The sequence below is a fragment of the Gallinula chloropus genome, assembly GCF_964237585.1.
Source record: "Gallinula chloropus genome assembly, chromosome: 13".
In the NCBI taxonomy this organism is placed as follows: Eukaryota; Metazoa; Chordata; class Aves; order Gruiformes; family Rallidae; genus Gallinula; species Gallinula chloropus.
In genome coordinates, this window is record NC_140098.1 from 10,420,871 (window position 1) to 10,448,743 (window position 27,873).

The 27,873-nt window shown below is 38.9% G+C and overlaps 1 protein-coding gene across 1 annotated transcript in view; it reads left to right on the top strand.

Moving 5' to 3' along the window:
* Window positions 1–27,873, top strand: part of FTO (FTO alpha-ketoglutarate dependent dioxygenase) — a 234,938-nt gene that overhangs the window by 87,291 nt on the left and 119,774 nt on the right. The window contains exon 8 of the mRNA XM_084269877.1: window positions 17,366–17,490. Within this exon, the coding sequence (XP_084126003.1) occupies window positions 17,366–17,490 (125 nt within the window). The remainder of the gene's footprint in view (window positions 1–17,365; window positions 17,491–27,873) is intronic.

The following is a 27,873-nucleotide window of genomic DNA, read 5'->3' on the forward strand; positions in this document are numbered from 1 at the left end:
TTTCTTGAGTTGAATAATAAATCTTTGCAAAATAGCTGTAACTTTTTTTTTTAAAAAAAAACAACTATTTGAGAAATTTACATAGTGGACTTAAGTAAGTAACATGATTCTCTCACAGTGGCTATGAATGTGTTACTTTTTTGGTGACTGCTTCCATAAATGGAGCTTATACAATTAAATTTGTGGTTAGGCATTCATGTGTGTTACCTGAAATAAGCTTAGCGTTGTACATCACAAATATTAAGTGTCCATATCTTGTTTTCATTTTACTGTCATATCTGCTTTTGTCTTATATTTGTACTAAGCCAGACAATAAGCATGTATGAACCATGTCAGCTTTTGCTGCTTCAAGAACTAATTGCATTTTTCAAACATATTTTAATCCAAACACATTTTACTGCTTATTTGCAGAGTACAGCTTCTAAATCTAAGACACCACTGGGGTCAGAAGATAGTAGGTAGCCTATACAGTGTTTGAACTGGTTCCCTGGTTCTTGGTTTCCTGAGGATAAATATGATTGCTCCAATATAAATGTTTTAGATCACAGTGACAGCTGTGGAAATTAAACATTGCCAGCAAAATCTATTTTCTGTCTAGGCTAAGTAAAGCAGAGGACAGATGAAAAAATTCCCTGGGCAAATGAATTCTTATGAACGGTGATGAATCTTTGCCTTTTGCTATATTAATTTTATTGTAGTCTTAAAATAAAAACACAACCAAACCCCAACCAAAAAGTCCAACTTGAGTTTCTTTACATGTTCTTCATATTCAAGTTTATTATATAAAGGTGAAAAATTTAGAATATCATTCCTAGGCTGTGTTGTAGAACACATTCTAAACACAGGGCAAATTCACCCTTCAGGTTAGTTTCCAGAGAGTTACAATGGTCTGTGAGTGGAACAGGCTTTACAATTCTATGAAAATCAGGGGGTTAGGGAGAAGAAAATTACTTAAAATTTCTCAGGAATTTTCATTCTCCTAATCTACTATGAAGCCTGTTCTGTTTTTAGAGGCTTCAGCAAGACGAAGCATTACCTGATCCTGCTTTAAAAAAAAAACCCTTAGAATTCTCTATAAAAGACTCAATGTTTTTTTTTAAAGCATAGTTTTTTGATCCCTGCTTCAGAGACTAATGCAGAAAAATGCAGAATTTTCTCTCCTATGTAGCAGTTTTGCACTGAGAATGAAACAGCAGAGACAGATTACCCTGCCACGGAGTTAATCTTTGTCATCTTCATCACAATTTTCTTTCCTTCCTGAGGTACAATCCTGGCTTCTGTAGTGCTGGAGGATTCGTTTTCCCTTCCAGCATCTCCTCAGGCTCTACCTGCATCTTTACCAAACCTGCTCAGTCTTGACAACTGGTTTGAGTCCGCTCATCTGAGGAGACTCCCTGACTCTGCCTTTTCAGGTGGTTCTTTCAGTTCAGGCTTGGAGCATTGAGCATGCTGCTGTTAATAAGCTCACACTGCCGCTCTCCAGGCCAATTCTTCTTTGCTTCCACAGCAGCTTCTTAAATAACTCCATCTAGCAAAGTGTGCTTTGAAGCAATTTGCTGTTAGAAATAATTGGGTGGTTTTTGTGAACTGTGACAGTCACTGGGTCTTTCTGCTTGGGCTGATGACTCGCAAGGACCTATGGAGTGGTCAGTTACTGCATTTATGGTTTTGGGTGGAGGTTTTTTCTGCCAAGGTAGAGGAAATAATGTCAGTTATAACTCAGAAATGAGACTGTTGGTTATTATTTATATATATTTAAAAAATATAATGTATTTAAATGTGTAATTTAAAAAAATCAATATATTGTAATCCTTAAGATATGTAGATTTTTTCTATTTGTGTAAAAAAGCTCTCTTAAAGTTTATTACTAAGTAAATGGTTAAAAGAGAGCTGCAGTTACTTGAAAGAGACAAATATACATTCATTATTTCCTGAGTATGTTGTTTTTATGGGAAAGCAAAGGAAGCAATGGCTGGGTGTCATTAAGGAGTAGCTAGTGGAAAGCGGTGAAATGAGCAATGAGACTTGTAAAGTGTCATGAAAACTGAAACACCAGGGTACAAAGTACCGCTTATCCTCACAGATATGGATACCATATGGCAACATGAAGGGAGATGGAGAGTAGGAGACAAGAATCCCATTATTCCTCACACTTTCATTTGCTTGCTGTTTGCTTTGGGCAAATGACTTAAGAATTTGTGCGTGAAACTTCTTCTGGCATAGTATTCCTCAACAAGGCACCTGTCTTCCTTGTCAGGCTCCTTGAAGTTTCTTTGGTATCATTCCAGCTTTTAGTTTTGCTGTTATGGTAGTTCTAGAATAATCTCTTATTGACTCTTCCTAGGAGGAAATCTGCTTGTTTTCTGGTGCTGTAACCCTGTTTTCTCTTACAGCATTTCACTTCTTTTCTGTCAGAAAGGCAATCTGCTCTGATTGTGTTATTGCTGTCCCAGATATTTCTGCCTTCTCTTTTTTCCTTTCTCTGCAAGCTACCAACTCTGCATCTCTCTTTTACGTATCTTGGAATCAAGTGGCTTATAATACCAGACATAGGAAGGATTTGGCTTCTGGAAAGACAGCTATGTGGTCCATGTGCCTTTGAAATGATACGCAGGAGGAGAGCCTCTATCAGCTCTGTAGGGGCTGAAGGTTTTTGTCACTTCCTCAGCTGTTTCTTCGTTCCCACCTCCTAAACTGCACACCTATCTACTGGCCAGAGTTTTCTTTACATCTAACTGCTTCGTTTTATTTTCATATTTCTCTGCAATTAAAAATCTGCCTTAAACATTGTTAAATTAAATCTACCAATATTGAGTACAGATACCCACACTGAAATAGTTGTTTAAAATGTCACTTGTAGCATCTTTCTCCTTTGCTCTTCTGACTTCCGTGTTTGTGAAGCTGTAATTGAAAATTTCCTCTGCTGATGTCCCCCAATGTTATAGGTTGGATATTAAGACTGAAGCAAGGGTATTGTACAGCATACAGAACCACAGAGAGAGTGCTTACCTGCCCTCTTTCACTGTTGCTTACATTGAAGCTTCGTGACATCTGAGGGAACCATTAACGTATCTGGTTTTACCCTCACCTGAGGCAGTGGAAATGAGCATCTGTTTGACTGTGGTACAGCATGATAATGTGACTTTAAGTGTCCTTTTGTCACAGCAATGGGTGCTGTTGCAAGAGAGAACAAGAAAAGCTGCACAGAAAGGTTGAATTTAACAGAAAATGTTATTAAGGGAGCCCCTGATGCATAAGTTTTATGCTTTGTGTGATACAATTCTGAAAACTAATGCTTCGTGTGTTATATCAGGCTGTTGTGGGCATGTAGTGCTGAAATTACAGATAGTAAATTACCACTTTTCCTGCTGAAGCTGTGTAACCTTTTCCAAATTTTAGCACCATGGAGAAAAGCAATTCAGTGGTTCTCTCTGCTATGGAGTTCAGTGCGAATATGTGAACTTCCTGGTGGTCCAGGAAAGCTGGCATTTTAAGTGGCATTTCATAGGTACAGAAATTACCATTACAGCACTGTAATGATTTTGCAGTGCTGTGCTCGGTGGGAGGATAGCCTGTTTGTTGGGGGGGGGAAACGTCCGAAGGACATCCTAACTTCTGTTTTCTAACGGAGCACTCAATATGACACAGTGGTAAGGGATAGGATCAACCCAATATATTCTCAATTTCAGTAACAGGGAAAGAATGAAATACGAAGCTATTCCCACTAGATATGTTGTAAATCCTACAAAATATATAAGCTTTCCTCTTCAACATACATCAAAGGCATAAAACTTGGGAGATTAAAATATGTTTTTAATCTTGGTTTGATGAGCGAAACTTTCACTGTAATATTTATTATGAGAGGCTCTACTTGTGTTGCCTCTTCCCTTTGTTCTGTTTATATATGACTTCCTTTCTTCCAAAAAGTAGGAAGTATCGCTTTCACAAAGCCAAAGGATACTGCAATGGTTTGTTCATTTAAGCTGAATCGTAGGCCCACGTGGCAAACACAAACTTGTCTTTTATTGTCCTGGGTCCCAGAGGAAGAGCAATGCTTTCTGATGGCTTCCAATGAATGCCTTTCATTTGTGGAGGAGTTTCAGTGGCTTATGCTGACTGTACAAAGATCAAACAGGCAGGAAAATTGTGGTTTTGAAAAACTTAGCCAAGATCTTGGTTATTTTCTCAGAAGTGTTTCTTCTATAACCCTATTTTTAAGGACAGTATTAGGACAATTAGTTGTAGTGACTGTTGGGGGGGGGGGAAGAAGTTAGTACTATCATTTTCTCTTTAAAAGCTTAAGTATTTTCTTAGTTAGAAAATTTGCAGGCTTGTATAAAGAAAATGCTAACCACAATTGCAGTCTGTCTTTATTGCATTTGGAATCAATGGTATCCAAAAATCAAGCTTTAAAGAAATGTGGCTGCTCGGCCCTGCAGTTGGATCTGTGTTGGGACACGGTGCCTGAGGATTCTTGCTGAAACCACCCAGCTTTATTTGCCTGGGCACAAAGGTCTGTCACACAGATTTGATTATAATACTTGACCTGTTGAAGTCTCTTCTGTTTCAAGAAGAACAGTATCCTTAGCTTTCTTTATCAAGATTTCCGTTTTGCTTAGCTGTTAGTAAAATTAAGTCTTGGAAAGAGATGTGCAGACCACAACATCTTTTTTTACTGTAGCAGTGGTGTGCTTTGCCAGCAGTGCACAATTTTCATTGTGTTCCTCATATAAAACCTCTTGTTTGTCATACAAATTCAGTTTTTGTTGAAGGATTATTTTAATAAAACTAAAATGGCTTATGTTTCTGAAGGGAAACACATAGCATCTTTAGAGGTCAGATGTAGCTGAAACTTGAACAGCTGTACAACATGCATCCTAGATTGTTTTTAATTGTCTTCCCTTTCTCTAACAGCAGTAATTCTTGTTTATATTGTCAAGAACCCTTCCACTGAGCACAAGCGCACCATACTTTAAGGTCGCATGCTTAACCCCACTGCAGGGTTACAATGTAAATGGGCCCCCTTTGTTTTCATTAATGTGTGAGGGGTGGGTGCAAGGCAAGGCTGTTCACAAGGCTTAAATAACTTATTGTAGAAGTGTCTTAAAGAAAGCATATTTTGTCTCCATACCGCAGTTGTTTGGCATTACTCTTGTGCATCCAACCGACAGCCGGTTTGGCAATGGATTTTTGTGTGTCATTTGGTTCTTTTGACCTGTGATACGTTTCTCTCTGGGGTTGTGTTTTTTTTTTTTTTAGTTGAGCTAATGGATTCACCTCAAGCAGTGCAAAACGAAGAAACTTTTCCTCTTTCATTTCCTAATATCCTAAAAATAGTAAGCAAAGCTGGAACTGCTCTCTTGCATTCAAACCCCTTTTATGACACAATTTAGCAGTTGCTGTTTGTGTTGATGTAGAGATTGAAACTAAGATTTTCTAAAATTCGATTAAATTAGCCTGCTCAGTGTGTTTACTTAGCTCAAAAATTAACAAAGTATAGGCTTTTAAAATAGTTTCAGGAGTTCTAAGTCAAGTTTTGTGCTTTTCTAATTTGAAGTGATGCTCTTAAATGCTGCACTGTGTCAAAAATGGACTCCTTTTCTTGGGATATCTCCGTTCCTGGTTGTTTGCTTTTTCTTTTTAATATTTGGTTATAATTTTGGGCCATGAATACAATTTGATTCAGTTCTTGGTTCAAGAACAATAGATTTATACCAGCACATGAAAAGAGTATATACAAGTGGCTGTAATCCATCCCATGTGATGAATTTGATCCAAGAGGGTTGTGTGTGACAATTTCGGTGTCCATATAAGACATGGGATGAACCAGGCAAGGGGAAACTATATTTTCTAGAAGATGAAGCAGTAATATCTGCTTATCAAAGCACTGTTCTGAATACAGCATGCCACAAACTCCAGAATCCAAATATTGAAGAAAGCCCAGGTTGGGTGGTTGGGTTTTTTTAATCAAATGATATGTTTTTCTCCTTAAGAGGAGAAATATTTACCATGGTAGTAGTTTGGATAATTGTACGTGTGGACTGTAGACGTGGACTCTGAAAGCTGTGAAGTGTGACTTGCCCTACATGTCGAGCTAAAGCAGAATGTGAAGTAGATAATAACATTAAATGAAGATTTAGAACTCTAGTAAAGCAGGTCATGATGTATCTTTAAGGGCAGAAGTTTTTGTGTGAGAGAACAGAGGTCAAACCCTCCTCCACAAACTGTTGTTTTTCACTTCTGCAGCAACCCAGGAGATCCGGAAGGTTGTTTTGGTTGGTGGAGAGCATCTCCGTTGTGCGTGTACTCAGTTAAGGATGCTTGGCCAGTTTATGCTAATACACCCATCCTTGATGGTGCTTTAACTTTTACCAGTGGATTAACTGATCCTTCTGGAAGAGTGCAGAGGTGATTAGTCAGCCACCTTTGACCTCACTGTTAAGTTGGACTTTGCAGCTGAACTTGAGAACCCATATCTTATTTCACGCGCACCACAGAAGGAGATGTCAGTGAATGGTAAAGCAGGAGCTGCAAATGTCACTGTGCGGTGTAACAGAAGGTGTTGTTATGGGGGTGTCACAGAGCAACAGCGTTTTCTGTATTGTCATCCTTTGTGTCCACATCAAGCAAACGTCCTATTTGTTGAATTGCCAGAATCCTCAGCACGTGACTTTTGTTTTGGAGAGTAATTGATGGGATGTAATCACGGTGATCTGTTGATCAAGCTGTTTGTTTTCTTTGTTAGGCACATGAATCATATGATGAAGGTTTCTTTTCCTTGATTGAATACTGTGTCATTATTGAGAAATGTCTAATGATTTTTGATAGAGTGAAGTTTTCAAATATTTGGCTGTTCAAGCTTTAAATTCTTTCTCACATATTCATCTTTAAATGCTTGAATGCTCATCAAAAATGAGTATGGCAAGCGGACAGCATTTACAACTTGGTTAGACTATAAATAGTATTTTAAGAAGTTATTTTTAGCACACTAGTAAGTGACAGGAAGTAAATGTTAAAATTTTAACTGATTTATTTTGCTCCAAAGCTACTTCCTTGTTTTTCCTTGTGTATACTTTTATTTCTTGAGTTAATTAGTTGATAATCTTCCTTTTAAGGATGAAAAAATAACCTTTTATTATCTTTCTCTAAAGGAGATAAAATAATTACCAAGAACTTCATTGTTCCCTTCCTAAGAGTGGGAAACAGCAAAAATTCTTCCCCAATATCAAAACCAGGTGAAAACAAACCCATATGGGATATCAAGGAATACGGATGGAAGAAAAGTGGTACTTCCATATCATGGACTACTAATCTGTTGGCATTTGTCACTTCCCTATCCCATAGCATTAGATCCCTCCGATGAAAGGAAATCCTGGGCAGAATCCAAATCTAAAGCCCAGCAAGTGTTGTGTATAGCGCGGTCTCTCACTGGAAGTTTCCATATGAAGAGGAATTGGTGCCTGACTGTGGTTTGCTTTGGCAGGGTTATAACGTGTCAGTGTTACAGAGACCTCACAGTCCAAAGAACACTAAATAGCCAGAAATGTTACCAAATGCTGGTGTAATGGTGGGTGGCGAGAGGGTGAGCACCTCTGTGCAGAGTGGCTTGTCCTCCGAAGGGGTGGAGGTCTGCTGCCATGTACCATGGGTTAGTGCTCCCACTCCCTGGTGGCATCCTGCAGTAACACAGGATGTGACACAAACTGCATCAGAGGTGTGCTATCGGTGTCATACTCTGGTCCGTGTAGTTCTGTATAAAAAGCATACAGGCCAATGCTCAAATAAATCAGGGTTATGTGTCAAACTTTGTTCCTAAATATACTTCAAATGCAAGACCCATGACAATAAGTAACTGCCTGCCCCCCACGCCCCCAGTTACAGGCCATCGCCATGTGCACAGCCAAAATACAAAGTGCCCAGCACGTGTGTTCTTGTGAAATTATGGTTACGTGCTGTCACAGAACTGGAGGAGGATAAAGCACTGAATTCAGATTGTCTGCTTTTCAGGTGAGGAAAAAGGGACATAACTGATAAAGAAGTTTATTTCCAAATGTTGTTTTAATCGTCAACCTCTATTGCTGGGTGGTGTCATCCTCGCTGCTTGCTGGGGCTGTGTTCCCCATACATTAAATACACAGATTATATCAGGCTCCTTCACTCTTGATGGGTGTGCTCGAAATTCTTTCTCTGTCCCTTTTGCTATGCCAGCTAGTATTACCACTGCACTTACATGGTAATGAGTTTTAGATGTGTGTGATGGTGTGCTGGGATGTCACTGGGGGTAACAAAGCTGCTACTTGAGCTATATGTGGCAAAACTTCATGTTTTAAACAACCTGAGTGTCCCATTCTCGCAGGGATGTGTGCAGACCTGTTGCATTTATAGTACTGTGAAGATGATAATGGCATGGAAATTTGGAGGTATGATTCAGCTGTGTGTGGTTATCTTGCATTGTACTAAATTGCAATTCTGCTATGGCATGTCTTGGACAAAGCATCGCCCACAGGCGCCTCTGGACATGTGTGGCTGAGTATTTGATTTGACTGTGGCTTGCAACTTCTTCATTCTGCAGTGTTTAACCCGTTCTGTAACTTGGCTTTCTGCGTTTTAAATTATTTCAATAAAACTAAAGACGTTGGGAGTGCGTCCCAAATTTTTGTGCTACTGTATTTTTACTAGATGTTGTGCTAGAAAGTGTGGCTAAGGCAGAAAGGGACTGGATGGCAACAGGGAGTGGCTTGACTGGTGAGAGAAAAATGTCGGTATTCTCACCTTTTCCGTACTAGGGTGATACTACGATGTGCTGTTTGAGGAGATGTGCCATGCAATCATCAGTAAAAGATAGTCACAAATAATACAATGATGAGTTCAGAATCTGTCACTCACTGTTTTCCATCTTTCTTCATAGTTTGGGGATGTTTATAAATATTTTTTTTTGTATGACTAATTAAGTTTAGAGATTCCAGTTTGGATTTTGAGTGTTGCAAGGATTGGGTGTCCAGCTTGCAGAACTTGGTATCTGTATGTAGCTTAACATATCAGGACTTCAAGATAAATTGGATGAGTCAAAGCAAAGCCTTGCTTATATTTAGAATTACTTCTTTAGAATCGGTAAAATGAGGAGTATTTAATTCAAACTCAGGTTCATCTGAAGTGTTTGTAGGTGGTATTACCTACTCTTGGCTTTGAAGCCACCATTTTTTTCCCATCTTCCCTCACGGTAATTTTGATATGGTAAGGAAGTTACACTTGCAGGGCACCCTTCGGAGTTCTTTTCAATGCGTAAGAACATTTGTTGTGTGATTATTAGAACTGCTCCTGATTGTTGGTGATGTGAGTTCTGTTAGAGTGGCCTTGTGCAGGCCGGCAAAATGCCAGCCATCCAGAGACCCGTTGGTGAAGCGGGTCTTGTATGGGGTCTCAGCTCAACTGATTTCTGCAACAGTATATAACCACTGAAGCATACGCTGCTGCCCAGTCCTTCAGAACTTAAGTGTACGGCGTAACTGCTGCTTGCATGTGAGCAAAAGGGGAGAAGGGAGGGGTATACAAAGGAGTGAATTATAACAAAGAACACTTTCTGCTTCAGTTCTTGTTCAGAAAACATATGTTCAGCCATGCAGGCAACAGTTGGGGTAAAGACACTGTAGCTTTGGAAACAAAAGGCATGTTCTTTTCTTGCATTCACAGTGTTTTCAAACATATTCACTTGTTAGGGACTAGCCTGTCAGCTGGATCTTCTTGCAAGCGTGATTTCTTTTTCCTGACTTCTTTCAAAAGCCTTTCCCCCCACAATGTTTTACACTTCATATAATCCACTGTGCATGGTAGGCCCACTTCAGTCTTTGTGCTATTGATGATTCAGAGGTGGAGGGGCCGTGCTCTGGGAGAATGTGGCTAAAGGGTAACCTTTCACTCACCCATACATCTGAAGATGTGAAGCCACTCTTACTCCAAATATCTTGAGTGGTTCAGTTGCTCTTTCTCGATGACATGGGTTATACTTCACCTTTAGAATGTTGCCAAACTGATCGGTGCAGCAAAAATATTTTGAAAGTGTTTTTCATCTTTGGGGTTTTTTTTCTTTCTTTATAACTAAGTATTGAAACTGTTTGAGATCTATCATAACCACATTGAATCATCCAGTAAAAAAGATTTTTATTTTTTTTTCTCCACTGGAAATTTATTCAGTTTTGGCATGCTGAAGTAACCAAAAATTATTTGGTCATTACTTCTGTTTGGGTTCCATTCTCTTAAATATATGGTTCAAGACCCTAGTTATAAATACACTTATATATGCATAAAGGTAACGGTTATTTCCACATAAAGTCTGTCTGGCTTAATTTATGACCTTTAAACTCATATAGCTAGAAAATGTACGGCTTTAGCTCCACAGGTATAGTTAAATTGTACAACTTTCTAGTGTAGACAAGACCTAAAGTTTCCTTGGAAATGTCTAAGTGATCTACTCTCTGTAGGTTTTTCTAGGTCGAGCTGCTCATCTATCAAGTCAGGTATTCATCCTTTGTTGTCAGCAGTGAATACCTCAAAGAGAGGCAGCGCTCCCTACATTTTAATGCATGTAGACTTGCATATAGAGCTTGAGCGTATGTCTAACTCTAAGCATTCTGCTCTATAATTGGGTTATGTACTTGCTTAGTTTAGATAAGCACCACTGAATATAATGGTAGGGGTGAATATATAACCTCTGTGGGGACGTTTCACACCAGAAAATTGAGCTTCTGTTCCTTTTACGCTAAAAAATATAGACATTACGTGTCTTTCATAAAAATCACTATTCATTTATATCTTATTTAAATACAGACATAATACTGGACTCAGCCAAAGTGCTCGGTCAATAACCAGAACCATTGTGGAGTTTCATGTTGGCTTGTGGATTATGCATATATTCTGTTGGTGTATTAATAGTGTTAGCTGAATTCAGTAGCCTGGGAAATTAGCACCGATGAATGTCTAATGATTAGGGTTTCCCACATAAGGCCCTTCAGACCATGAGGATCACTTAGACAACTACAAAATCCACAGACAAGAAAACTCCATGTAAATATTTTCTAATGGAAGGTGCCAGCAAATACATCCTTGCCAACATATGTCAAAACTGCCAGAAGATCTGTGAGGATGGGGATTAACTTTTTAGCACTGTCATCTTAAGAGCCTTGACAGGGAAACATTATTTAAACGTTTTTCTTTGACTGTGTATGACTGAAAAGATGTTAACGGTAGATAAAACTAATATAAAGCGGTTAATGATACTGACATATATTCCAAGTCTGCACCTTTTTATTTTCATTGAATTCTGTGTCAGACATCCTTGAGAATACTGTGGCTTTAAAATAAATTGTCCTTCTTTCTGAAATGAAATTTGATGATTTGTCTCCGGTCTGATAAAAGAAAGCTTCTTTTCAGGAATTTTTTGTTTTGTTTTATAGGCTCTTTAAAAGTAAATTATGTTTTAGATGTTGCAGTGACTTCTCTGACTCTCAGGAAGAAAACAGTTAATAACAATTTCTTTCCTTTCAGCTCCCACGAGTCTACCTTCGTTGCACTGTTTGCATATAATAGCTAGTAAGAGTAGAATGTACTGAACCTTAAACAAATCTATTAGGATCACCACAGCAAGAAACTGGGAAAATGGCAGGAAAAACGAACAATGATTTTGTAAACCCTCCAAAGGTCAGAAAAAGGCTTTCAGTAAGTATGCAGAGGCTAGAAATCAAATCCCATTTCCTATCATAAGAAACCAGTTGTTTTAGCAGCAGTGGTTAATGTACTGTATGTGAAAGATTTAAGACTAGTTGGAAAGCTTTGCTTCTGTTTTATTAGGCTGCTATTGAAAAGCCAACAGCATAACTTCAACTAGGTGCTTTGAGATTTCTTAATGGGCTGTCAAGGGCAAGACACCAGGTCTGTGCTATACTAGCTCTTTCCTGTACATTAAAACAACAGGGGCCAAATGATCATATACAGAAGTATGAATTACTTGATGCTTTCTCTGTTCCATATGGTCAGCCATGTCTTTGGCAATTAATCATGTACAGAATCAGTTGAGTGCTCTCTGAAGCATTGGAGTCAACATTTAGTTGTACCTGTGCCAGTGGGGGCAGTGGGGGTTGCGAGCGTAAAATAGCAGGATGAGGAGCTGCTGGCGCCGAAGCCAGAGCAGCTGGCTTCTATAAACAACACTTTCTTCCTCTTTACCTTTTCTTTTTTTTTAACTTTCTTTGACAAACACGAGCCATTTTTCAATATCATCCAAAACATGAGGGTTGCTGAGTGAAACTGTGATATCTGGCATAGTAGATTAATAAACAAAAGGCAGAGAATTGGGTTTAATGTGCCCAAATTACTGGGTGATAACTTAAACCGTACTGACTGCTTCTATCGTGTCAATGAAAATGGGTGTATGTGCTCATATTTTAAGTAAAAATTTTAGAAGTAAAGAAGAAATGAGCAGTGGTTTGTACGCAATTACTAGCTTTTTTATCACATAGAAGTTTTACGCCATGTTAAATTAACATGGCTTAATAGATTTCAGGTTTTTTTCCTCCCTCTAAAAGACACAGTGTTCTAGTTTTACAAATTTTGATCAGGATACATTTTGTGCTAAGAGCAAAATAAAGTAAGAAAAAAACCCAAAAACCAAACCAAAAAACCCCAAGACAACTCACCCCCAAAAGCCTCCAACCCAGCCCACAAAACCCCACCCCAAACAAGATGCAGAATGACATTTAAAAATGTAGCCCTGCTTACAGATTTTACACTTTATTTTTATTTTCTGTATTACTTATTGATTATTGAAAGATGACTGGTATATTAGAGCAGAAGTGGTTAGCAAAGATTCAGAAGCTTATCCTATTTAAGCTGGTGGTGAGTAAATAAAATCTTAACTCAGAGTGAAAAATCTGATTTGTTGACCCAATAAAGTGGGACCAAGAGACAAACTGTCCCAAGTGCCACTTTAGTTCAGACTGAAGGCTAATTTGTTTGACAGAATACTAGGCTTCATGTCTCCAGCTATCCTGTGTTTCTAAGCTTAAGTCTGACTCCTGGAGAGGTCTGTATTGACAGAGGGAAAATCTAGCTTTAAAAGACTAAAAATGTACTGGTGTAGGTTTTAGAGTGTTTATAGAGGTTGCTTTTTTTTCCCCCTTGTTTGTAAACATGTCATGGTATTCACCCAAGATAGAAACACTTAAGCATGGTGACTTACTGATGTTTCTTCTGCTTTGTATCTAAGAAAGAAATAAAATTATTGTATTCCCATTACAATACTGAGGTTAGCTTTGTTAAGGCTCATAAAAGGTCTTTAATTTTGAGAGTGTATCCTGGGTGAATAGTAAGACTTGGATATGATTCTGTGACATAACAGTTTCTATTAAGTCCCATGTCACACAAGTCAGTGGGTATAAGAGGATTATTGTGTTGGTCTCTAAAAGTCTTACCGTGGTTCCTTTCATTCTCATGTCATACGAGAAGTTGCACTGCAGGCTCTTGTCATTAGGGTGCTAGAGATAATACTGATGCTGTACTAGGAGGAAAGTAAAGGTAATTTCTTAAATGCTGTCTTTAACATAGAAGACTGTGTTGGCAACAGCTATATAAATGTGTATATAGCTTCGGGCTTTCTTGACAGGTAGGTTGCGTGTTTGTTTTTAAGACTATGCCATTTGGGATTTACGAGGAAATGCCCTAAATACGTTAACAGGTCTGTAAGGAGAAATGGGGAAGATTTGCTGGAAATACTAGCAGTGCTGCTTAATGAGAGACAAACTGGCCAATGAGACAAGAAGTTGCTTCCCCAAGTGATAAGCAATTTGTGTAATCTCGTTGCTTAGGTTGTCCAGGATATGTTTTTCTAGCAAAGGAAGCAGAAGAAAGAAAGTTTCAACAATTTGTAAACATTACCACCCTCAAGAATCTCTGTGAACACAAGGATGAGATAAGACAGGCCATAGGGCTGGTTACGTTGTTTATTTATTCTACTGTCCTGCAGTCCCAAGCGTGCTGAAAAACACTGAGTCGGTGTTGAGCCCGGTTCAGAAACCTGACGGCTTCACTCAGCGTTGGGCCCCTGCAGACAATTATCTGTCATTAAAGAACATTAAAAGAATTGAGACAACAAGGTCAGATTTTCTTTGATGGGATGTGCAACTGTAGGGATGTTCAAAAGAAGGTCATTCCTGCCCTTTAGAGCAGGGGTGGTATTGGCTGGGTTTCTGATGGATTTTTATCAGTGTTGATGTGAGGAAATGGCTTTCCCAGCCGATAACATCTTTGACCGAGTTTCTTGAACCCTTGACCTTTATCAGTCAAGGTATATATTCAATCCCCTTGTTAAAAATAAATCCCAGAGCAAGTTGTGTAGAAAAGAAAACTTTCAAAGGAACATGTTTTATAATATTTTACCCAGAATGCTGGTTTATTTGTTACAATTTGGAACTTTTACTGAGATGATAAGAATAGCAAGCTATTAAGAAATGCCTCCATAAAAACTAAATATGAAGCCCTGCACTTGTGTTCCAGGTAACCTTACTGCCCTCGGCACTCTTCGAAAACAAGTAAATCAGTTAAATTGCTATGTATTGCTGTTGTATGTTTCTTAATAGTACTATTTCACCCTCCAGGTAGCTGCAACTGTACTCGCAGGGCTCTGTAAAGAAGTGTTTATGATGTCAGTGTCAAGCTACGGATTTGACTTGAACTGTGTACATCACCACAGAAATGAAAGGTGTTAACAGAGGGCAGGGGCAATATAATTGTTCTCTCAGTAAAAATTAAATTATGATCAATTTCCACAATTAGTGTGTTGCTGTCTACTGGGGGGGGGGGTGTCTTTCAGTACTGGAATGATGTGGTACCAAAATCCCAGTCTGGCCAGGCCATCAGAATCCATACAAAAGCATTGTCTGCTTGTGGGGACTTGGAGCAGTGCTCAACCATTCTCTCTGACTGATAATGTCCTAATTGCATCCTCTTGTCATCAAACTTCACTGAGAATTCTTTAGACTCTTATCAGTTCTCCATGCTGTACACTTTGGGAATCCCTTATTTAGGGATCTTGATGCTTGTTGCCTGCAAATAACTTTACTTTTAGTGTAGTGAGGAGTAGCATCATTCAGCTCGGGGCTTTTCGGCAGTGTCGGAAAGTAGACTTCGACGCTATCACCAGTGGATGTCCTATCCTGTTGTGATCAATAAGGCCATCCGAGGATTCTGATGGGGAAATCCTGCTGCACATGATGTAGCTGCATGGCTACAGACCATCTACAATGCAGAGAGAAGCATTAGTCATAGTGCTGTGTCAAGTCTTGCGCATGGTAGGTATAAAAATTAAAGCCTTAGTAGCTGTATTTATTCAGAAAGACAAAGAATGTTAATTCACATCAATTAAAGAATGTAAGCCTCTTCATCTCACGTGAGTACGTGCTCATATGCTGAAGTCCTCTATTGAATCCCCCTTTAAACTGCGCAGTTGCAGGAAGCAAGGCTGTAGGATCAGGATTGTTGAAGTTGGTGGATATTAGAGCTTGTGGAAAAGATGTTGTAGGTCAGCATAAGGGAAACCCTTGTCAGGGAATCCTTATCTGAAAATACTCTCTGGCTTTTTGTTTGCTTTGTAATGTCAAAGCAGGGTCAAGAATGTGATCTGTATAGAGAGAGTTTTGAACATTTGCAGGGTTTACGAGAAAACAGGGGTTTTTGATGTCTAAGTCCCATATGATGTGAAATGCCTTTTGGTAGGCCAACTGATTGAGCCAGGAGGTGAGGATGAAGGTGTTCTTTAGTTTCTGTCTTCTGATGTTGGTGTAATAAAATTGTTTTCCGTCTCTGTGACCGCTGTCATGCTTGTCTCTTGGAACTGCCATGGTGGTAGCAGTGTCCCTGCTTACTTTCCACAGTTATACAAGTAGCGTATAATCTGATTATTATTGTTTTTTTGGAGGGATGGAAGTGGGATGGGGGGGGGGGCACCAAACCAAGCAGCCTATCAGAACAAGGGCAGATATTTCTGCTTTCACAAAGTGAACAACAAGCACTTACCTCCCAGAATGCACAGAGGAGATTGAGTGGCAGTCTATCTGGGCAGGGCAGACTGTGCCACGTAGGTAATGTTGAGGAGAAGACTATGTCCCATGTCTTTTTGACATGTTCCTGTAAGACAGGCCATGCTCCAGGCAGCAGTTTTAGCTCTTGGTGATATTTGAATTGTATTTTCAAACTCAATTCCGTAACTGCTCAGGTTAGAAACGTGTTTTTTACCTCCTCTTCTGTGAAAACACTAGGTTTGTACAAACACTTTGTCTGTTCAGTCATCCTTCCCAAAAGGAAACTGTGATACATTTGCAGAAGGTGTGACTGAAGGTTAGAATAGCAAAGATACGTGAAATCCAGTGGCTGGTTAAGGCAAGAATGGCAAATACAGTATCTCCTCTGAAGGAAAAAACTGCAGCATTGACTCTAGGTCTCTGTTGTGGTTGGACCGCTGTGTCACCAAGTCAGCACATGTATGCTGGTAAACTGAGACGTTAGTGTGACCATTGGCATGTGTCGTTTCTTTCCCAAGTTGGAAGATGTGGGGAAGCATGGGGAAAGAGGAGGGAGGAAATGGTGGGTGAGTTTGTCATGGTAGGTAAAGATGGAGTTGAGGGAGCTGGAGTTAGCTTGCTGGATGCATGAAGGATGACAGGATGAACTGAAGTTTTGTTACGCATTTGGGAAGGCCAGAAACTTTTGCTCTGCAGAGACTGAGTGTGATCCTGATTCACAATGACTTAAATCCATTGTATGCGTGTGATATGTTTCATGTGTATATACAATTTTTAAATTTATTCTATAAATGAAAAATGGTAGCTTTACCACTGGTGTACTTGAAATGTTTCATGATAAAGAGAACATGGGGGCATCATCAGAAATTAATTTCAGAAGATACAATACAAACAGCAATTTTCTGCTTTAGCTTCACAAAGAATCAAAGGGGAGGGCAAAATCCCCCAAATGAACCCTGTATTGAGGGAAACATCTCTGGTGTGATTTGAAATATTGAAAAAATTTAGAAGAGAAAAGAATTATGTCTCAAGAAAATATGAGCTAGAATGCACAATGTCTTGTGTTACTTAAAGCAATGAGATTCTAAGGTTTACCTTATATGCCATGTACATTGATTAAATACCAAATATATGGTGGTCATTTCTAACCATCATTTACTGTATTGATTTGTCAGCAGTGGAACCGTAATAAAAAAGCTATTGATTTACTGTCCTTATTTGCTTATGGGCTTTTTATTAATTTTACACATTGTTTCCTATTTCTAGAGTATAATTTTTATGTGTTTTTTCCCTTTAAGACAAGCCTAGTCCTCTCTGAAGTTGGAAAAAAGGAACAAATCAAGGAACAAAGGAATGAAACCATCAGCTGCTTCTTGCTAGTTCTTACTGAGCGACAAAGGCTGCGTAATGAATGGACAGTAAGGTGAGAAATTTGAGAAAAGTACTAAGATGATAAAATTAGAAATAAGTACATATACTCCTATAAAACCACTTATGGATGGGGAGGAGAAAAATTGACCTTTTTTTTTAAATCAAAATTTTTTACTGTTCAAATGGTATTTTTGCTTGAATGGAGTAGTCACTGTTTCTGCCACTCATTTCAGAGTTACTTTGAGGAGTGTAATGCTCCTTTATTGGGCTTATGTGTGCAATCTTTTGCAAATAGCTTGCAAGACAGCGTAGGTATTTGAGGACTGGAAACATCTTCAGTGCCCTGAAGTTTTCCTTATGTTGCTAATGGTATAAGCAGTGCTCCTTGCTGACATGCCATGCTACTAGGTACCTCCTTACCTGCTTTCTTTGTGATGCTCACATCTTCTCATGGTGTCCAACGGGTGTTAGCTGGCTGAGACTAGCATCAACGTCCGGATTGCTTGAGTTTGCATCGTTTGGGGTTTTGATTATACTGGAGTTACTGAATTGAGCTCACTGCAATGGTAGTAAATGAGGTGGTGTGTTCACAGTTTTAAAAAATCAGTTATGTTTTTCTTTTGAAAAAGTTTGTTACCGGAATGTAGTCTGATGAGCACATTTCAGAAAGTACCTATTCACCATACTTCTAGTTTGTTCAGCCATATGGGAATTCCAAAATAGAGAATTTCTACCATAACCCACCCAGTGTCCTTGTCTTCAGCTGCGAAATGAGTTCATCCCCTTTTTTCTCATCTATTTCTAGAACCTGTAGATTTACACTCATTTAATAATGTCTCTTTTATCATGTTTACATAAAGAATCAGTCTTTGAATGCTTTTGCTACCAAATATACAGCTTTCCTTTAAAACGAAGGATGTGCCCAGTGCTTACAGTAGAAACCAGTTTTAAGTCAAAAGTTTTTTTAATGAGATTTTGTTCACCAAAATTAGCAATTAATTGGCATGATTTTTTACCTGCACTAAAAGTTCCAGTTAAGGGTGTTCTCCTGCATTTTGTTACTGGATAATTTTGAAAAGTTCCTGAAAATTCTGTGAGAGTTGACTTTAAAAAGTTAATTATAGATATTGGATCTGACACTTGAGTGGCTTTGCTGTTCGAAATAATTACGGTGAGTGGACTTGAAACATTGTAGAAGCTTTAGGTAAAAATCAAATGTTACTACATATTAGCAATTATTACACAAATTAGAGAATGTGTTTTATAAATCTGCCTGCTTAGGAGTATGGCTTGTTTATTTGTATACTAATTGGTTAAGATCTCAGAGTCGAAAAAAGCTTGGTAAGGTGGGTCTGTAATATTGTAGTATTGTGTGGTTATTAGGGTTTTTTTAGGAATTAGAGAGGTGTTTCCCTTCCATCACCATGCTTATTAAATAATGCACATGGTTTGGCTGCACTGGAAACAGAGGAAATCCCTTAAAGCGTTTTCTGTGGGACACGTGCGTCTTTGTTGTGAGCCAGAATAGAAAGCTTCCTAGAGTTAGGAGAAGGCTAAGCCACATGATGCAACAGATGCCTTTTTTGTGTTCATTTAGTTTAGCAGTGATTACTTAATATATGAAGCCATCAGAAATCGGGGCAACCCGGTCTGGTTGAAAAGCAGCTTGGTTGCAGTTTCTGGCTTCTGCTCACGTGTAGTCAGAGACGGCTGGAACCGGGGTTGAAGCTGTAGACACATTCTCGTCTCTGGGACAGAAACCCTGAAGTTCTTTGGTGAGGGTGGGGGGAGGCACAAGCAGACAAAGTGCAGGCCTCCTTAAAACTAAACACCTGAAAGAAAATTTCAAGAGCATTGTGTCTTGGAAGTTCTGAAAGAAAGTGTCCTTTGAGTATTAAATATCCATAATCCTTTTTCTTTCCATTTGATGTTTCCCATCCCGGTGACCTATCTGAGTCTCATCCATATGATCTGCTTAAACAGGCTGTTACCATACACCTCACTTTACTTCATCAAAGCTTCGGCTAGATGTCTGGAATGAAGCACTGGCTGTGGTACCCATCAAGCATACGGTGGTGAAAGTTATAAAACGTCCGCCGTGGTACTAGCAGGGCTGCCCATGTTTTAGAGATCAGTCTATTGTGTACTTTGGAATTACATGAGAAAAATGTGCTTGGACAGGAAATAATTAGCACTTGTCAAAGGGCAGGCAATAGGTTACAGTATTTTACTTTCAACAGGCTATCAAGGGATCAGCTAGATTAGATAATAGAATTTTTTTCCTCTGGAAGTTAAATACAGATGACTCTAATTACCTTACATTGTGCATTAGAGAGCACATTATGAACAGTACAACTTGGAGAAATTTAGGTCAATGAAAGGAGGGCAGCTGGCAAAAACTTTACTCTGCACTTGTTCTTTGTAGTGTTATGTAGGCATTCTGTTCTTTCACGGATTTTGTGTCGTTGAGACCTTAAAAAAAATACAAGTGCTGGAAACTCTTAACACAAACTGATCTAATTTTTAGAAATTTAGCCTTTCTCGGAGAAAGGTGTAAGAACTGTTTTGGTGTGTGTCCTCTTGGTTAAAGCATGTCCTTGCATTATTTGCTGAAGATGTACCAGTGTTTCTGCAGAGCAGTCAAATGAAGTTACTCTTTTAGGTTTTCCCTTCAGCTCCATAGTCCAAAACACATGGTAGTACACTTAGTGGTATAGCTCACTGTTTCATACAGCTTTGACTCGAAAGATGTCATCAATAACTCAAGTATCCAAGAAGCTCTTCTAGGGATTCAAGTTGTTCTCCGTTGAGTGGTAGTGATCCAAAATACTTCAGGTAGGACTCAGTGAATGTCTTCTAAGTGTTAACAGATATGATCCAGAGTTTCTAAAGCCCGGATTTGTTTATACTGCATGATAGTGCCTGATGGACAGGTTGTTATAGCTGTTAAAGAGCTGCTTGAGCCCTTTGAACTGACCCCTTCTTGACCTCTGCTTATAGAAGGTCACTGTTCAGCTTCTAAAGTAGGGGAACCTCAGAGTCTACTGTAACAAATGGAGGGTGAAGGGAACAGCTGTGAGTCTTGGACTAACCATGCGAACCTGTATAGACTTTTTAGGGTCACTGTATGATAATGAAAATTGTTACCAAATTATATGGAAATTTAACAGCAATAGTGGGAAAGAGAGGGTGGAGTCTAATGCATTGGGTTTGATAAATGAAGTGTGAAGTTACCCATCTGGCTCTAGACAGCCCTCTTTTTCTCTACGAAAGGGAAACATTTAAAAATAACCATGGTACATCTAGAATCAATGACCCATACAGAGAGCTGGAATAGATCAAGATTTAATGGTGGCTGTGGAAGAAATTATCATTTGAAAAGTGAGACAAAGGATGAAAAAGTACAGTTCAATATCTGCACCTGATTCATTTTCAAAAAAAGGCCTTAATATTTGTGCCCCGTTGATGATGCTATTGACATTTTTTATTTTACTTTTTAACTGGAACCAGAAAAGCTGTTATATACTAAAGAAAAAATGGTGCTTAAATTTCAAGACAGAATGTTGGCTTTTCCTGGTCAGTAAATGACGAAGAGAACTAGACTAAAAAAAAAATAGCTTATTTCTCCTAGTAGAACTCATACCATGTTATAATATTGTCTTTAATGATTGCTATATTTTCCATACAGATGCATTTACTACCAAACGCATTTGTCATCAATAAATCCACAGTAGATCCAGTTAAAGGATAATGTTTAACTGCATTGAAATTAACAACTGCTAGGAAAAATCATTAGTTAAACTACTACTAAAGTAAGGGGCTTTTCATGCAAAAATCTTATTAGTCCAAAATGGTTTTATTGTGATGCAGACTCCAATGTCTGTTTTGATACTTCCTGAGTGGAATTGCACCTTTTCTCTTATTTAGCCAGGTAATGGAAAATACAAAGTTTTAGAGAAAGACATAATGAAGTAAAAAGTTCGATAGGAAAAATCAACTTGTTTATGATGGCTATATTTTCATAGTCATACCACTTAGCCAAATTCTGAAGTCTTACTCTCTAAGTCATCATATAATGACAAATTGACATAATGAAAAATGAATCAAAATTCAATAATTTGGACCAAAGTAAACGTAGGATTCTTCTGGTTCGTGAAATAGCAGAAACGTGTTAATTGATTCTATATTGTAGGAATCAATAGATTAAAACCTTGCCTCATTGAAATAACACAATGAAAAAAATTATGAGGACATTCTACAACCCATAACATTTTGTAGATCACTTATGTTCTTCCATTTTGTGCGGCATTTCAAGAAAGAGCCTCTTGCTCATCGCAGTTCCTTAGCTTTTTTGCCGTTTGTTATGTTTTGACATAAGTGTCAAGATACCTTGCCTTTTTTCTAGCTGCAGTGAATGTTTAACATACTACTGAGATAGTTTTACCTCTCAGCAGTGAAATCTTAGGAGTTTAAATTATAAGTGTATAGTGTGGCGATTGAGTCCTAGTCTGTGATAACACTGTTCAGTTGTACAATAAAAACAATAAGGAATGTGAGAGTGGAATCCTACAATAGCATCCATGTTAAATGAGATACAAACAGGAAGACTTTAATGTATTTTCTTTTCTGTTTTGAAGAAAAGTCGGTGTGGGGGGTTGTCTTATGCCTTACCTTACCTCTTTATACCTTGGAATTTTAGATCATATCTGAGGAGGTAGTTGTGGTAGATTTTACTATTTTTAGCTCCTGTATGAGAAAGTGATGTTGACCTAAAGGAGAAACGTATTTCCTTCTGTAACAGAAGAAAAATCCATGGGTTAAGTCACTAAATGCTTGTTTTTAAATGAGAGGTGGTCGTACCTGTTGAAAGACTGGTTGATAAATACTGAAATTTTTTACAGTCTCACAGGCCTGCCAAGATGATGAATAAATGAAATATTGTGAACTCTTCAGAAACTGCTGCCATGGGAGCTACACTAGTTCCGAAGATTTAACAGAGTGCAGAGATATCAAAGTCTGACAGAGAGAGGAGGAAAGCGTTTGGGTTGTTTAAAACTTTTGTGGTTGTTTTGTGTAACATTAGAATGACAGGGTTGGGTTTTTTCTCATTTTGAGGAATCCAAAAGCTATGTTTCTGAAATTAATAAGGATCTCTGTAAATGCAGCTATGTTGTCTTCAGTGGGTTTTCTATAACAGTTGTCCTTTCTGGGCAATACCTGCGTCAGCTGGAGTAGATAGTAAGCTAACAATAATCATAAACTAAAATTTTGATTTGTCACTTTGTAAATCACAGAAGGGTGAAAAAAATTCTATCTGGATTCCTTAATGTTCATATTTTGCATGTGTGCTTGTGTATGCTCTTTAAAGAAGATAACTAAACTTTTCTGCACCCAGTATGTAAGCTGAAACAGCTTTTCAGACAGTAAACGTGTGTCACGGCTGAGATGGGGTTGCTGAATACTGTGTGCTGATCAGGAAGATGCTTTGAGGCAGACTGCAAACCAACCTGGCAGTTTTCAAATGAATGGAGAAAACACAGTGACTTCAATGAAGTTGTCAGGTCTCCTGCTGTAGTTATGCTTAGACATCAGCTGCCTTGATTGACCTTTGACTTCTCTCCAGTTGCTTATTACCAGCCTTCTTTTGCTTCTTGTGACCCCTCCTGTTTTCCGCCTCTGCCTTTCACCTGTGTTTCTTGTATTGAGGAGCCTTTGAAGCAGCCAGGCTTGGGATCAATAGGTACAAGTACTCTACGGAAGAATGGGAATACTGCTTGATTAAATGGTGCTGTTTAACTGCCACTGTTACTTCCTTTGAAACATTCTTGACCCTTTCCCCTTGAAAAGACTTGCTGTTTACAAGCTGTGGCCACTTACAGGAAATGTTGCTTCTTACCTTGTGATGTCACTAAACACACAGCCAATATCGTGCAAAAAATACTATTTGGCATAGGGATTTAAAACAAATGGTATTATAGGGTGGGCTAGTAGAAGTTGCAGAACTGCAGCTCTGTGTGTGGCTTCTGTGTGTGTCAGGCTCTTACATTAGGTGCTTTGTAAGGACTGTTTACTCTGAGGGTTTACTTTATCATTTTGCTTGAGTTTGAATGCTCCACTTCTGAAAAGCAGAGCGATGCATCATCCTGTACCTGAAGAACTACTGAATCAAAATTCTTTGACACTTCCCTTTTTTGATTTTGTGCTTTTCTTCTTGTTACGTTAGATGGATTATTCAAAAGATTCAGTGACACTTCCAGAACTGACAACTGACACAAATTTAGTCTTTATTTACAGTGCAAGTAAAGTTTCCAAAACAAAAAGTGATGAAGAGCTTTCCCCCTCTGAGTGCATTTGATGATTTTATTTTATTTTTTACTTTATTTCACCTGGACAGGCTTTTAAAGTCGACACAGGTGACACATCCTTATTTATGGAAGTTTTTGTGATTGCAGCACAGGTAAGATAGTTAGTGTTGTTTTTCTGGTGGCTTGACAACGATTTGCTCGCTACCACTGGGAGATCTGAATGCTGGAAATGGAGATTATTGCATTTCTGGGCTGCAGGATACTGGAGATTGAATAGATCACAGAGGTGACAAATTTATAATCTGTGGAGACAAAGTGTTAGCCACATCATCAGACAGTTGAACCACAAAGCAGCATTAGCATCAGCTGTCATCATTCCTGTAAGGGAGAATGGTGTCTGCCAGAGGCAGGGGAAAAGGAGAAAAGCCAGGAGAATTCAGCATGTTGTACAGTGCTCTGCAGCTCCCATATTAGCTAAAGACCTGGCATTACAAACTAGGGATAAAGTTTGACTTGTCCAGAGAATGAAAAATTCATACATTTATTTTGCTTAATCCGCTGAGGTTTCTTTCTTCTGCGGTATCAATCCGTACTTGCCTTTGCCTTCAGCAAAATGTGCTAACGTTGTGGCATGTCCACAAAACTACTTGCAAATTTGGTATGAACTAAAACTTTGTCTAAAAATAGACAGGTAACATTAAAAAAATCTGAAGATGGAATTCTCTCATCTGTAAATGAATAGAAGCCTTATCCAAACAGGACTTTATTGTTAATGCTTTTAGCACCATTATTTTCTCAGCTTTATCTGTCATAAAACTGAACTAAATAAATTTAATTTGCATGATAAGTGTTAAATAATCTGTATACGTTACGAATTGTGCTGGGTTTGGCTGGGATAGACTTAATTGTCTTCACAGTGGCTGGTGCAGGGCCGTGTTCTGGATTTGCGCTGAAAACAGCCTTGATGGCACAGGGATGGTTTCGCTCCTGCTGTGCAGGGCTTACACAGAGCCAAGGGCTTTTCTGCTCCTCATCCCACTGGTGAGGAGGCTGGGGGTGCACAAGGACTTGGAGGGGACACAGCTGGGACAGCTGACCCCAGCTGACCCAAGGGATATCCCACACAATATGATGTCATATTGTGTCAATATGTTCCCAGATAAAGCTGGGAAAAGACGAGGGAAAGGAGGACATTCAATATGATGGCATTTGCCTTCCCAAGTTACCATTACCCATGATGGAGCCCTGCTGTCCTGGGGATGGCTGAGCACCTGCCTGCCCATGGACACTGGGGAGTAATTCCTTGGTTTGCTTTGCTTGTGTGTGGCTTTTACCTGTTAAATTGTCTTCATCTCAACCCGTGAGTTTTCTCACTTTTCCCCCTCCTATTCTCTCCCCACCCTTGCAGAGCAGAGTGCGTGAGCAGCTGCATGGAGCTTAGCTGGGGTTAAACCATGACACCAACACAGAAAAAAGAAGGGTTTACCTAGCCAAATGCTGTGCTTATGTGATAGTGTGAGACATGAGCGAGTAGATGATTACAAAAGATTATGACTTCAGTTTTAAATTCTGTCAGCCTTATGTTGCTAAAGTTTTTCTCTGTATATAGAACTCAATGGCTCCAGGGATTGGTACTGAAATACAGAGCCTTTTTTTTCAGGTCAGTGGTCCAAATGTGGCTCAGGTAGGTAGTGCCAAAGATAATTCCCATAGGGTATCTGTTTGATGGTCAATGTGAAATGAATCGGTTCCCTGACCCTAGTAGGCAGGTGCATATACCACATAAAGCAACTGCTACAGCTGACGCTAACTGGTACCCTTGCTAGCATGTTTTGAGCAGCCAGAAGTTAAATGGATGTAGAAACTGAGCAAGATGCTGTCCATACTCTAAGCAGTCCAGACTACAGTTGTGAGGTAGCCATAAGCCAATGTGTGTCCTGGCTGGTTGTGGGCAGGAAGAGTGTGTCAGTCTGTTGTGTTGCTCTAAGTGTGCACTAGAAGCTCTGGTAAAGTCCACAGGTAATCAAACACTGGTGAGAGTGCCTTGCTAAATTACTGGACGGTGTCAAGAGCTTTGAATGAGAGGGAAGTGCTGGGAAGTTGAAGAATTGGTTGGAGATGCATCAACTAATTAGGAAAACTAAGATGAACTAGAGAACAGAATTAGATTTACTTGTTTACTTTCACTGCTAGTGAAATTTGGAGCATTTCAAGAGTTTCATTTGGCTGTATTATTTGGTCTGTTGTATCTGAATTTTTAAATCTTTATGTATCATTGCTGTGGAACTATTATAAACAATGATGATCTTTGAAATAGCTAAAAAAAGGAAGTTGGCATTTCTAGTGTTCTGTAAAAGCAGAGAACTTGGAAACCTGTTCCATGGCATGCATTATTTAAATATTCTTCTTATTTTGGTAAGTGACAGCAGCCCCAAATGGCAACAACGCTTAAAGCATATGTAATAGTAGCAGAAACCTACTGTAACTTACTTGAATAGCTTATCCAGCAGAAAACATTTCTTGAGGTATGCAACAGAGGAACTTACTGGTGATTCACAGACTCATATTTCCATATGCTGTACTCTAGAGATTATCTAGCCCAGGCTGGTGGTAGAGCAGATAGGACCCACGTGTGAGAGGGGTGTTAAAGTAACATCAGTGATATAATTACAAATTGAGGGAAATAATTGGAAAAAAAAAAGGTGTCTTGAGATATGTCAAAAACATTAACCAAGAAACAGGCTCTGAACCGCAGGGTTTGTGAGAGAAGGTAAGAAAAGGCTATTGAGTATTAAAGTAGTAATACTGTGAGGAAAGGGTGTTCTGTTGGAAAAGGAGTTCTGAGAATTTTTTGGAGCTACCCATAAGAGTGTGGTCCACTCTTCCTGCAAGGGAGAGCTGAATGGATCCATCAGTTATGTCTATGGATATGCTGGAGGTAGATTTAGCTTCAGGTTATGCTGGAGGGTGGGTTTTGTACAAGTTTAGACAATAGCCTTACATTTTCTTGCCAGTTGTTTTTAGGGAAGTTGACGTTTTCTCACTTTTGCATATTTAGTGATGTCAACTTTTGGTCTTCCTGAGCTCTGAAAAATAATTTTAGTAGAATTATTTTTTACTATCTTGTAAAGGTGGATTTGAGCAAGTGCTCAGCAGATGTAAGGCAATCAATGCATCCACTCCAATGTAGATGACATGATAGCTGTGCAGCATATTTATTGTAAGACTTAGTTTGCGATGTATGAGGTCTAATTATTTTACATTAGGCCATCCTGAAAGCATTTTGGGTTTTTTTATTTGCCCTTCTTTTTATATTTGGAGATCTGGATAACCCCCCAAATCCAGATGGATGTGTTAGGGATTGAGGGGGAGGTCAGAGGAGAGGAACAGAAGAGAGGAAAGGGATTTGAGAAGAGGGTGCAATGTTGGAAAAGGTCTTTGACTGTTTTGCTTGCCTGTAGGTGACACTGTTGCATCATTTATCTGTATATTTTCACATATCTTGTCCAGGGACAGAAAAAAAAAAAGTTTCATTAAAATAATTTGAGAGAGACTCAAATAAATACATTACTCTAATGATTCCTTAGGCCTTGACTAGAGAGTAGAGTTTTTAGATACAGGTAGAGGAATTGCATGTTCCCCTTCCCAAAGATGGCAGCAGTTTATAATATTGTTTCTGATTAACTATCTCACTAGCGTCGCATCTTCAGTTCAACTGTATTCCCTTGACAGGCAAGATGCTAAAAGGATTGCTCTGCATGTTTCTAAAGACTAACGTAATAAACCGAGATGATAATACACTGATGGAAAAAAAATCTTAATTTGCTGCTAAGTTATGGCAATATAAAGTTAAAATGTTTTTATGCTCAAGTCATTTAAATTAATAATGTGTGCCATTAAGTGAAATCTCACTGAGGATTTTTTCTTCTCTGCCATTAAGTACGCTGGCTACAGAGAAAATGAAATATACTGCGAGGCTTGAGCAATCATCTATCTCTAAGCTACAGTGTGCCTGCTGCCAGATGTTCAGGTGCTGCTGCTGCTGCTTTGACGTGTATATCTCTTCCAGGCAAAAAAAACCCAATATACACATCAGCCCAGGTGCAAGGTGGCCTTGCCAGCAAACCTGC